Here is a 12,922-nt window from a genome sequence, read left to right as displayed (position 1 = left end):
AGAACCTATAAGGACTCTGGATTCTTGAGCCCCACCTCAGACCCCCTGAGCTCTGAGGATGGGGCTGGGCCATCGCGGTTTAACGAGTCCTGCAGGTGATTCTGGTGCACACACTCAAGTTGGAGAACCGCTGCTTTAAGTCTTCACCCTTGGAGGGAAGCTTCCCACGCCTGTGTCATTTGGGCCTTGAATGGGTTACAGGTGAGATGGTCCCCCTGGCCCAGGAGGGAGGAGACACAGGCAGTCCTGTCTTTACCCTGCTTTTTGTTATATATTATTTTCTGAACTTTGTGGAGGGAAAAAAGGCCAGAAACCACTGCCTTAGGGAACCCAGGAACTTCTCACTTATTTAATTTACACATATATACATTCTTTTAAAATATTTTTTCCCACTATGGTTTATCCCAGGAGGTTGGATATAGTTCCCTGCACTATACAGTCGGACCTCGTTATTTATCTATTCTAAATGTAATAGTTTGGGACTTCCCTGGTGGCTCAGTGGTTAAGAATCTGCCTGCCAATGCAGGGGACATGGGTTCGATCCCTGGTCCGGGAAGATCCCACATGCCACAGAGCAACCAAGCTCGTGTGCCACAACTACTGAGCCCACATGCCGCAACTACTGAAGCCTGCACACTCTAGGGCCCGTGTGCCACAACTACTGAGCCCGTGTGCCACAACTACTGAAGCCTGTGCGCCTAGAGTCCGTGTTCTGCAACAAGAGAAGCCACCGGAATGAGAAGCCCACGCACTGCAGTGAAGAGTAGCCCCGGCTCGCCACAACTAGAGAAAGCCCAATGCAGAAAGCCCAAAGCCAATGAAGACCCAATGCTGCCAAAAACATAAATAAATAAAGCCAACCAAACAAACAAATAAATTAATGTGATGGTTTGCATCTACTCACCCCAAACTCCCAGTCCGTCCCTCGCCCTCCCCCACTCCCTCTTGGCAAGCACAAGTCTGCTCTCTATGTCTGACTTCTCACTTACTTAAAAAAATCTGGCAATAACAATAGTACTAACATTGTTTTAACAGCAGAAATTATTATTTATTGGATTATATAATGTGCTAAGCAATGTACATATAATTTTTTGTTGAAATCTTACAACCACCCTGAGTTAGTTATTATCATTATAGCCCCATTTTACAGATAGGGGAACAGGGCTTGTAGAAGTTAAGAGAGACCCTCAAGGTCATCCAGTTAATAGAGCACAGGTGGTGTGTACACCCAGGCCTTTCTAACCCTATGATGCCTGTGCTCTTAAAGGTCAAGGTTAATACCACTGCTTCTAACATTGCTCTGTGCCAGGCATCATTTTAAGCACATTATATGCTTCTTCAATTATTACAACTATGATTATTCCCACTTCACAAATGAGGAAACTGAGGCTCAAAGAAATTAAATAACTTTCCCAAGGGCACAAGCTGGTAAGCTGTGGAACCAGGGTTAGAACTCAAGAATTTGGGCTCTAGTTGAATGTTCTTAACCTTCAGGAACGCCTCCCAGCCCTTGGAGGATGGAGACAGAGATGCTATGGGGACCACTTAGGGATAAAATCACTTAACGGCTCCCATTGCTGCGGGAGTGTGTGTGCGGTGGAGGGGGTCTCTGGCTGGGCGCTGTCGTGGAGTCAGTTTGCTCTTTGCGCTCCTGTTTCCGGCTCACACCCGCCGCCCCGGGGCCTGGCCACGGTGCTGGCCACACGTAAGTCAGGCGCACGTGGGGCTGCTCTGCTGCTGAACAGGCTCTGGCCTACAGCTGCCTGTGGATTACGTTCTTTTACGCACACAGCATCAGAGACTGGAGCCTCCTCCTGCGGCCTGTCCCCAGACCTCAGGGCCATGAATACAGTGAGACCAGCAGTGAGACAGGAGAAGGCAGTGCCTCTTCCAGCTAGAGTAACTGCCTTGGAGGCCTAACCACCCCCATTTGCAGTTCTGGCCAGAAGTCTGGGTTTGTGTGTGAGGAAGTTGGGATCCTGACCTTCAGGACAAGATGAGACTAGCTTAAACAATCAGAGGGCACTTTCTGGGACGTATGCAATTTTTCCACACACGCACCAGCTGGAGTGGAGTGAGGAAAGCCGGGCACCGGGGAGGCGGGGTTGACGCAGAAGCCCGCGTCCTGAGTGCATCTCTGATTTTGTGGCCAGTATCCCGAGGCTTACCTGGAGCCCTTCTGTTGTTGATACTGGCATCCCCATCCTCCCCTCACATTCCCTGCTATGGACATGGACTGGTTACCTTGCTTCCTCTTCCTCAAATGGAAAGGCCTGAAGTTTCTATTGAACAGCAGGCCTCTTGAGGAGGAGGAAGTAAGCTTCCGACACAGCTAGGGGAATGCCACTCCAGAAGCCCCTTGGTGTCAATAATTGTACGAATCTGTGGATCTTAGAGGGTTCTATTCCTTCTCGTCTAATCTTGCCATGCTTACAACACACCAGGTTGTTTGGAAGGGTCTGGGAGATGGGTGGGGCAAGTGCACAAACGGGGCTGGTGGGGTTGAAAATCATACAGAAGGCTCACCCTCAGACTCGCCCGCTACCTTTCAGGAGCGGGACAGGAGGACGGAGGCTGCTGTGCAGTGACAGAAACCAAGGTGACGTGACATAAGGCGGTGGCGGGCCGTGATCGGTACCCAAGGGATCCACTTCTAAATCAAATGGCAAAAAGCTCCTTGAGGGGCGGGAACGATATCTCATTCATCACTGTCCCCCTAATATGCAGAATAGGTCCTGGCACAGAATTGGCACTCAAGAACTATTTGATGAAAGGAAGTCCTGAGACCCGCTACCCACGTGGATGGACCTTGAAAACGTGAGGCTAAATGAAAGAAACCAGTCACAGAGGACCACCATATGTCATATGATTCCATTTATTTTAAATGTCTAGAACGGGCAAATTTATAGAGACAGAGTGTGGTTGTCTAGGGCTAGGGAGGATGGGGGCATTGGTGAGTGATGGCTAAGGGGCGCTGCATTTCTTGGCGGGGTGGTCAAAATGCTCTAAAATTGACTGTGGTGACGGATGTGAATATGTAGTTGATGCTTGAACAACCTGGGTTTCGACTGCACAGCTCCACTTATATGTGGATTTCGATAGCAAATACACAATCTGCGGTTGGTTGAACCCGCTGGTGCTGAACCCACGGGTGCAGAGCCATGTATATGGAGGTACTGTGTATATGGAGAGCTGACTGTAAGTTATACTTGGATTTTCCACTGCACAGAGGGTCGGTGCCCCTAAGCCCCTCCCTGTTCACTAGTCAACTCTACTTTGTAAATATACTGGACTAATTGATTTAGGGAAGCTGGGCTTTTAAAAAATTACTGTTTAGATTTTACTTTTGTAGAGCAGTTTTAGGCGCACAGTGGAATTGAGGGGAAGGCGCAGGGATTTGCCATGTACCTCGCGCCCCCACCCGTGCCCGGCCTCCCCCAGATCAACATCCCCGACCAATGGTACCTTTGTTACAATCGTTGAACCTGGGATGACACAGCATCACCCAAAGTCCACAGTTTAGACTTACGATGCACTCTTGGTGTTGTATGTTCTGTGGATCTGGACAAGTGTCTAATGACACGTATCTGTCATGTATGATATAATAGAGTATTTTCCTAAAAATCCTCTGTTCTGGCATTTTTCAGAAAACAAGATTTTTGCTATACTTCCATTTGCTGCCTTAGCTCAGGTTTTCAGTTAAATAAGTAAAAGTTAACTGAGGCATAGCCCAGCTACCTTATTTGGTTAAAAACATGTGAATGACAGTGAAACCAAACACAGAACTTAGAGGGTTCTAAGTATTTCTACCAAGTCTTCCTGGTTCTGGACTAATCTTGAAAACCTTCTTTTAGCATAAGTAATACAATTTGTCCCTCCCTCAGTTGGGCTTTATCACCTTCATGTTTTCCAGTCTCGAACTTCAACCCCCTTTATCACAAGTCGCTGTCAAACTTGCCCCATATTTTCTCAGAATGTCCTCTAGGGATATTTCTTTGTGTACGTGCCTGTGTGTGTGTACGTGCCTATGTGTGCCTGTGTGTGTGTTTGTCTCTTCATCTCACCACCTCCCAACTCTATCTGCAGACCATAAAACTCCCCACTGAAACCACCAAAGATCATTTGGCTTCCTTCTGGAAATGCAGAAAGTATTATGTTTTTGGGCAAATCCCAAATAGACCCTTCTCTGAATGCCAGTTTCTTCCCTATCAGTTTTATTCTCCCCTAATGGTATGTTTGTTTGTATACATTTCAGGTTTCTCTCAGAAGCCCGGGCCAAAGAGGGGGGGTGAGTTGACTTCAAAAGCCCAGGAGACATACCTGGCTGCTTTCTGAGTGAGCTCCAGCGGGAAATCCGGGCACAGTAATTGCAGCAAGCAGTGATATTCCCTCACGGTCAGCAAATCTGGAGCGGAAATGGACAGGAACACATTAGTCTCTGCATGTGAGGTCACTGCTATCTTTCTGATCATTTCATGGGTTTCAGACCTACTCTCAGTAGAGCTACTCTTTGAAAGGTGAGTCAGTGTTAAGGCTGCATTAGCCACTAACCCTCCAAGGGTGAGATTTTAAGATCGATATTTCTACAAAGTTTTTCCTGGATGGGAGGCACCCAGCTACAATATTTTGGCCTAAGGAGCTTCACTGGTTTGAAAGATGGTCCGGTAAGAAGGCGGAATTAGAGGGGTAACTTTATTAGCCTTCTTATGGATGAAAATCCACAAGAATGAGTCACTTCAGAGCTGGCTGAGTTTGCTGAAATTCTCTGGCGTGGTAACATTCACCACAACATGCCCAAAGACCATCCACAGCATATCCGCAAGCAGTATTAAGGCAAATGCAGTCTTGCAATGTATGGAGGAGAAGAACACAGCATAGCAACCCACAGACCTTCTTACTCTGTCATCCAGTGTTGCGCTGGCTGTGGCTCCTTTTGGGTGCCTGCCCACAAAGCTGGTCATCCTACTATGGGAAGCCAAGACAAAGGTCCAAGATATACAGTCTAGGCAACCAAGTGACTCCTGATAGACAGAAGCAGTGCTTCGGGACAGATGAGCCAGGATGAGGCTCTGTGGCCCAGTAGAAATCCCAGAGAGGTAAATCTCGGGGGGGGGGGGTGTTTATAGAATGCCAAGGGAGAGGAAATACACTGGTGTTTAAAAGTTGTTTCGTTACTGCATGTCCCAAAGCCAAGAGATTTTAGATCAGTCAGGCAGCTGCAATCCGCAAGCATTCCATATACCAAAGCATTTCAAACACGGAACAACGTGCTGATGGTAAAGCGAGATCAGGCAACCCAGAAGCCCTCCTAGCCGGGAGCATGAGCGAGGGAAGGGAATCCAGAGGGCATGGCCACATTTGGGGAGTGAAGATGATGATCACAGACACTTGGTTTCTTTGGACCTAAGTTAGCTCAAGCCACAGGAATCCAGACCTCCTGTCCCTGATAGTCTGGTTGATGCTTTTCCAAGATAAAAACCCCAAACCCCCGGGGACAGGCCTGGGTTCCTACTACTTTTTCATCAAGGCTCCATTCAAGGTGGGGGCATAGAGTCAGACTAACCACACTGCCAAAGTCAGGGACACCAAAGCGACAGACTCAGCGTCAGGGTAGGTCAAAGGATCAAGATGGCTTTTGCGGCCTTCGTTCTAGCCACAATGGCGTGTGCACTTTCCTCTCCTCGCTCGCCTGACCTAGGGCACAGCCTAGTAGGTTTTGTTCTTCAAGGGAAGGAGCAATAGCCACTTGTGGGCTCGCAGACTTGGGGTGAGGGACAGGAAAGACGAAAGAGAGAAAAGCCACTGAATCTAATATGTTCCTACTTTATTCTCACTTCAAAGCCCCCTGTGTAGAGAGAAGTGAGTTCTGGCAGGGACTGAATAAAGGAAGGTTCTATCTGTGAATCATTAATGCTTTTTTTCCTTTCTTTCTTAAAATTAATTAATTAATTAATCTATTTATTTTGGCTGCACCCAGTCTTAGCTGCGGCACGTGGGACCTTCGTTGCGGCACGTGGGATCTTTAGTTGCAGCACGTGGGATCTTTAGTTGCGTCGTGAGGGCTTCTTACTTGTGGCATGCATGCGGGATCTTAGTTCCCTGACCACGGGTTGAACCCGGGCCCCCTGCATTGGGAGCTTGGAGTCTTACCTACTGGACCACCAGGGAGTCCCCATTAATGCTTTTCTAGGCTAAGATTTGGTGGATGGATCTGATACCATTCTTGAGGGGGGGGGGTCAAAGTATTTCACAGTTATTCATATTTATCCCCCAAATTATCTACAAGATATCCTTGGGAAGACAAACAGGGTAAAGGAAAATGAGAAGCCGAGAGAGTTGTATGACCCCCTTATTCAATCAAGAAAGACAGTGCTGGAAATCCATCTCAGCCTCCTGGTTTCCAGACCCTCAGCTCTCTTTAGGTTCTTGATATTTTTTTTTTTTTTTTTTTTTTTTTTTTTTTTTTTTGCGGTACGCGGGCCTCTCACTGTTGTGGCCTCTCCCGTTGCGGAACACAGGCTCCGGACGCACAGGCTCAGCGGCCGTGGCTCATGGGCCCAGCCGCTCCGCGGCACGTGGGATCTTCCTGGACCGGGGCACGAACCCGCGTCCCCTGCATCGGCAGGCGGACTCGCAACCACTGCGCCACCGGGGAAGCCCCTAGGTTCTTGATATTCTAACTCACGTGCTTCAAATACTTGCTTCCTAAGTGTAGAAGAATGATTTACAAAAATAATTTTGTACTTCTCCAATGCAACAACAGTTCTTGGAAATACTATATACATCAGAAAAACAGAATACATCCTGTTCACCACTTCTGGAACTTGAGTATCCTCAATGTAAAGTGAGGAAGATAGTCAGATAAAGAGATGAACGGGAAGTGCAGGCAAATAAACGACTTTGGCCAGTTTAATTGCGGAAGACAGCAGTTCTATTCAAGTAGAAGTAGGATAATATCAAGGCCAGATAATTTCAAGGGAGAGGCATCTGCCGCTTGGAGACACTCCCGGGCTGTACAGTGGGTATTTGGGAGAGTGGTGAGCAGTAAGTGTTGTTCCAGAATCGGAACACTGATGAACAAATGGGAGCTGCCCTCCTCCTGTCCCCCTGGCTTCGGTTCAGATCTTGGCTCTGCAATTTCCCAGGTATGCAACCTTGGGCAAATTGCACAATCTCTCTAAATCTCAGTTTCTCATCCGTAAAATGGGAACAATGACACCTACCTTTCAGGGTTGAAGTCAAGATCAAAAAGGATGATGTCTATAAAGTACTCAGCAGAATGTCTAGAACATAGTAACACCAAAGAACAGGAGCTATTTGGTTTTGTTTTTAAATCCTGGGGGCAAAGGCAGGAGAGGAGGAAGGTGCTTCTTGCTGAGTGTAAATGCTTAAACCCTTTAAAATTTTTCTGCCTTGAAAATTCAGTGAGATTGCTTGAGCCGAACCTGTTCTTGAATACTCTTCTGCAGTCTGCATTCATTTAAGGCCTCCTCCGTTCCCAACAAGCCAGCGGTCTCCCCGGCTCCTGAGGCTCACACGCAGGCGTTGGTTAACCCTAAATGTTCCTGCCTATTTTGGGTCCTTTGGCTCTAAGAGCTCTCCAAGATCTCAAAGATCTGCCTTCCAGGCAGCCCTTTGTACTTCAGGAATAACAGTAGTGAGACGGACTAGTCACTGAGCTCTGTGCTCAGGCTTTGAATTAGCTTACTTAACCTTCACAACAACCTCACAAAGTAGACTCTAGTATTCCCAGCCGCATTTCACAGATAAGGGCGTGGAGGCGTAGAGAGATGAAATCATCTGGTAAGTGAGGAGAGGAGGGTCCAGAGCGTGGGGGACAGGAAGGGGACGTGGCTTCCCAGAGCAAGATCCTAGGCTGGGGTCTAAGGGCTGGATGGGCTTAATAATGATAATAATACGAACAGTTAACATTTATTGAGCACTCACTATGGGCCAGACACTGATCTTCCAAGGGTTTTACCTGTGCCATCTCATCTTATCTAATCTTCACTATGGTTATCCCCATTTCACAGACACAAAAACCCAGATCATGCTTAACTGCTGGAACTGGAATTCAAACTCTGGCAGTCTGGCTCCAAAGTTTACCCAACTAACATTTTCCGCACCTTGATCTTATCAACCGTAATGTGTGAAGGCTTAATAGCTTGTTCTCCTCCCCAAACAAACTGCAGGAACGAAATAGCTCCAGGTGAACTGGATTAAGGAGACAATTCAAGTGAATTGGGATTTTTTCATGTAAGAAATTAAGTCTGAGAGGTTCTAATTACTGTCAACAGGAAAGACTGCAGCTCCAGCACCACAGCCTTTGCTGAGGCCATGGGAAGGTGGGGGATGAGTACACCTGTGCTGGTGGCTACACAGCCATTTCTCACCCCCGCCCACCTGCCCGGTGCTCTCCATCCTGGCAGGTGCAGGGAAGGTAAACGGTGTGTACCAACAGATGCCTTCTCTAAAGGAATCCCCCCACAATTAGGAATTAGGAAATCCCCCCACAGTTAGGAAAGCTTCAGCCAGCAGGTCCTGAAAGTTCAAAGGCAAAGACATGAGACGACTTTGGTATAAGATCAAAATCAGAGCGCTCCCCACAGATTGGTGCTTCTCTTTTTGTGGGTGGTCAGAGCTGTTAAATTTTCTTATTCTAAACCTTGTAATAATCCCATTGACTGTGTGGCTCTGGACCAGAGGTTTCTACACCCTCAATCCTATCATCTCAGGAGGCAGCACAGTACAGCATTGTGGCTCATAGCATGGACGTTAGAGTCAGACTGCCTAGGTCCAAATCCAAGCTCTGCCACTGATTTCAAATTACTGTCCTTTAAGTGCTCTATGCCTCAGTTTTCCCATCTATCAAGTGGGTATAATGATGGTACCAACATCATTCAGTTGTTGTGAGCTAAACGTTAAGAACTAAGAATCATAGCCCATCATAAGTGCTCTGTTAGTATTTGCTATTATTATTTTAGAAATAAAGAAACTGGGGTTTCTTTAAGGCGAATTACTTTTTCACGGAGACAGAACTAGTAAGAGGAGGGAGGACTGAGATTCAGACATACGCCTGTCTAGCTCCAAAGGTCCTGCAAGGTCTACTCTGGCAGGTGTGATCTGGCTGGTTAGTGGGGGACTTGACTTCTGACGATAGGATTGTTTATGCCAGGTGGTTGACAAACTTTACATCTAAGTTAAAGACTTACTGGGTTGGCCAAAAAGTTCGTTCGGGTCTTTCTGTAACAGGTCACAGAAAAACCCGAACCAACTTTTTGGCCAAACCAATATCTAAGTTAAACGTACAGATAGCCCTCCAGTTGGGCAGGGCAGTTGTTTTAGTGCAGAGCGCAGACTACGTGGTCAGAGGACCTGGCTTCAAAACCTGGCCTCCCCTACTTACCACCAGCATGACTCGGACAAGTTAGACAATTTTTCTGAACCTCAGTTTCCTCTCAGAAAGGAGACTCATCACAGTACCTACCTAATGTGATTGTTGTAAAGATCAGGTGAGGTAATTTGTGTACAAGGAACTTTTCTGAAACATTAGCAAAATGCTCAATAAATGGGAGAATTATTTAATAATTATTAACTGATTAAAAGTTGAAGTCCTGAAATTACGGCATCTTTGGCCTTCACTAAAGCCCTCAGCACAATGGCTGGCGTATGGTCGTAAATATCTGTTGAAGGAAGGAGTGAGTAAAAACATGCACCGCACAGTGACCCGGATGAAAATTTGGAGGGACGAGTTTCCGGTCACTGTGTGAACACGGAGATGGGGGATCTCCAGGCACAGGAGGCGTGACTAGAAGTTTAGGTCAGTGTGAGGAGGTGCCAGGAGCTATAAAGTGCTGAAAATGAGAAACATCCTGGTTGGTAGGTACCACAGCTCTCAGTGAACTCAATACATTATGGAAGGTGTAACTACACTCCATGGCCTTGCTGACTCCTAGCGCTTTCTTATCAAGTGCTCAATCCAATCAACTCGAATATTTATCATCATTGGAACAGATCACCAATTTTACTGTGAAAATCAGAAGCCACCTATGGTTTACTTCTTAGTGATTCACTTCACTACTGTTACAGCTCTAGCTGGAGTTTTGAATACTGGAGTTTTCAAGATAGCCAACCCCTGACTCAAAGTCTTCTTTTCTTGGCTAGCCCTACTCTAATCCCAGAGAGTGATGGACGAGGTTATTTTGGCTAAGAAAACTAATCTTGTCACAAATTACCGAGGCCCAATATATTCAAGGGCTGACTCGTTCTCACCTCCTCCTTCCTTGGAAAAGAAGGATTGAAGACCTTCTCTTCTCTTTTCTACATCTGGTCTGCCTTCTTGCTGTGGAAATTCTGGTCTCTGAAGCTCTGTGGGGGTAGCTCAGTCATCTCTACATCCTCCTCTCAGACCACCACGTGTGTCCACACATTTGCTCAGAAGAACTGCAGCAGCGTGTGGCCGAAGATTCAGATGCCTCCTGCTCTTCCTAGGAAATGGTGCCTTTTCCAGGGTCAGAGTGGTGTCACTAAAAGAGACCAGTGGAGGGGTGCCAGATGGAAGGAGTGAGGGCCATACCTTGGCTCCTTTACTCAGAGAAGCCTTCCCCAAAGCCCGAATCAAGGGTTTTTACCTCCAAAACTCTGGAGGATGAACTGGGGTGTAGTCTGAGTTCATTTGCACGACTGCCTTCGTGCTGAGGGCTGAGTGAGCTAGTGCTGAGACTGGAGCTGGAGATAATGAAATGCTACCAAGCCACGGAGAATCCCAGAGGACTGAACAACCTCTAGTTGGCTGGCTGCATGATCTCAGTAGGAACTGCCACAGAAGCCAGAGAACACCACAGCCCACGAGTGGACTCTCCAATTTTCAGCTGCAGTTGTTTTCATATTCGTTTATGCAGGGGTTGTGGAGGCTTATTCCAGATGACACTCACCCCCAGCCAGGCTGCTCTGCCAAGAGATGCTCGGAAGGACATGGATGATTCAGGGCATGACCACCCCTTCCTTTCCCCAGGGCACCGAGGCTTTGGTACCAGGCCACAGCTGAGTAAATATCTCAGTGCTACTCTGCAAGGAGGGGAAGGGAGAGAGGGAGAGTTGGGGACGGGAGAGGAAGCGGGCGGACATCTGACAGCTTCACTCGCCATGTGGCACTTGGTAGCAAAAGTCACAGGAAGATTGCTCACTTCCTAGGGCCATGTTCCTGTCAAGCAAAACTCCAGAAGGGCAGACTGTGTTCTTAAATTTTATCTTCTTTGACAGCACTGTTGTTTTATATCGCAAATGGAGGAAAATGATCATTAGTTTACTGAAAGGGAAATGATTTTATAAAAGGAATGAGAAGCAATGGCTTCCAATGACACCTGTGGGGCCATTATCAACACTACCCTTTGCCAACTCATTACTCTCCAGAGTATGTGTAGTGTGTTCAAACAGGGGCAGAAAGACAGACTCTTTAGTTTTTTGTTTTTTTCTTTTTTTTGCGGTACGCGGGCCTCTCACTGTTGTGGCCTCTCCCGTTGAGGAGCACAGGCTCCGGACGCGCAGGCTCGGCGGCCATGGCTCACGGGCCCAGCCGCTCCGCGGCACGTGGGATCTTCCCGGACCGGGGCACGAACCTGTGTACCCCGCATCGGCAGGCGGACTCTCAACAGCTACGCCACCGGGGAAGCCCTCTTTAGTTTTTATATTTGATTATGACTAAGCCCAACATCAAGTGACTATTACTTTTTGACTAGTATATATGTTCTAGGCAAAGTACTAAATCAGATATAATAACAATTTCATGGCAATTTTTAGAATGAATACAAGAAACTCCCCAGGAACTGTTTCTATTATACAAAGGTTTAAAGAAATGTGAGCATTTCTAATCAGGGTCTGAAAATCCTTCCCCAGGGATTGTGTGTGGCACATAATGGCAATCTCATCAGGTTTGGGGGCTAACCAGGGCCATCTCTAGCCGCTGCTGTGGGACTGAACCAGTGGGCTGGGCTGATATGTGAGAACCCTCTATACTGTGTATACACCTTGGGGGGTTAGCCTCTCTTCTGTTCCTCCTGATAGGCTCCTGAGAGTTGGAGGACCAAGGCAAGGCTTGGTTCAGGGAGGAGGCGCTGTCGTAGACACAGCTTTGACAACACGAAACACAACAGGCTGCATATGCCCAGGGTGGAAAGCCACGTGGCATTGCGGAAGGAGGCCCCAGCCAGGAGGAAAGGAAGTCTCTCTCCAGTAGCAACAGCGCTAGCTACTCTGGCACAGGCACAGTCTCCTGACAGTTTACAGAGGGATGGAGGCAGCTCTGGACGCTAAAATGTTGAGCGGGATCTTGGCGCCATAAGCTCCCAAAGGGCTCAGCAGCCCATCAAGGAAGTTATTTCAAGCCTAGCATTGCGCTACCATTTGCACTCTCGTCCAGAGACCAACCCGTCCAGCCCTGTCACGTGTTGCTCCTTCACATTTTTGTTTGGAAATGGGAGGACAGGGTGTGCCCTTTGACGCAGAGATTTCAGAGCTACGGTGTAATTTTTATCCAGGAAGAAGCAGGTGCTGCTGTTACCTCCTGTGACCTGCTCCTGTTCTTAACTGAACAGAAACGGTCAAACAGGCACAAGAGCTGGACAATGAACTGAATTCACTCCCCCCTCACGGGAAGTAAAGGTGAGAGGAAAATCCTGCCCTCTCAGTGGTGGTGTATCTGCAATACCTCACTCAGTTTTTGAAACAGAGGTAGCATTTTTAAAAGAACTTGGTCTGAGTTCTGCAAAGAACTAATTACATGATACTGGCCACAGGGTTTCTGGACCTCCATTTTCTCACCTATAAAAGAAGGATGTCGTGGTATGTGAGGGCTGAACAAAATTTTTGAACAGGTATACTTTTTGAAAGGTTTTTTTTTTTTTTTTTTTTTTTTTTTTTTGCT

General features: G+C 47.3%; 1 protein-coding gene across 3 annotated transcripts in view; it reads right to left on the bottom strand.

Annotated features, from left to right (window-relative positions):
• The window catches only part of CSTPP1 (centriolar satellite-associated tubulin polyglutamylase complex regulator 1), a 201,408-nt gene that overhangs the window by 18,369 nt on the left and 170,117 nt on the right, over window positions 1–12,922 (bottom strand). For all 3 annotated transcript variants that reach the window (XM_059068449.2, XM_067037145.1, XM_067037146.1), the window contains one exon: window positions 4,321–4,405. In XM_059068449.2, coding sequence (XP_058924432.1) covers window positions 4,321–4,405 — 85 coding nt within the window. The remainder of the gene's footprint in view (window positions 1–4,320; window positions 4,406–12,922) is intronic.

The sequence above is a fragment of the Kogia breviceps genome, chromosome 7 (genome assembly GCF_026419965.1).
Source record: "Kogia breviceps isolate mKogBre1 chromosome 7, mKogBre1 haplotype 1, whole genome shotgun sequence".
NCBI classification, from domain to species: Eukaryota; Metazoa; Chordata; class Mammalia; order Artiodactyla; family Physeteridae; genus Kogia; species Kogia breviceps.
The sequence above is the reverse complement of the archived record's forward strand: the minus strand, read 5'-3'. Positions and strand labels throughout refer to the sequence as shown.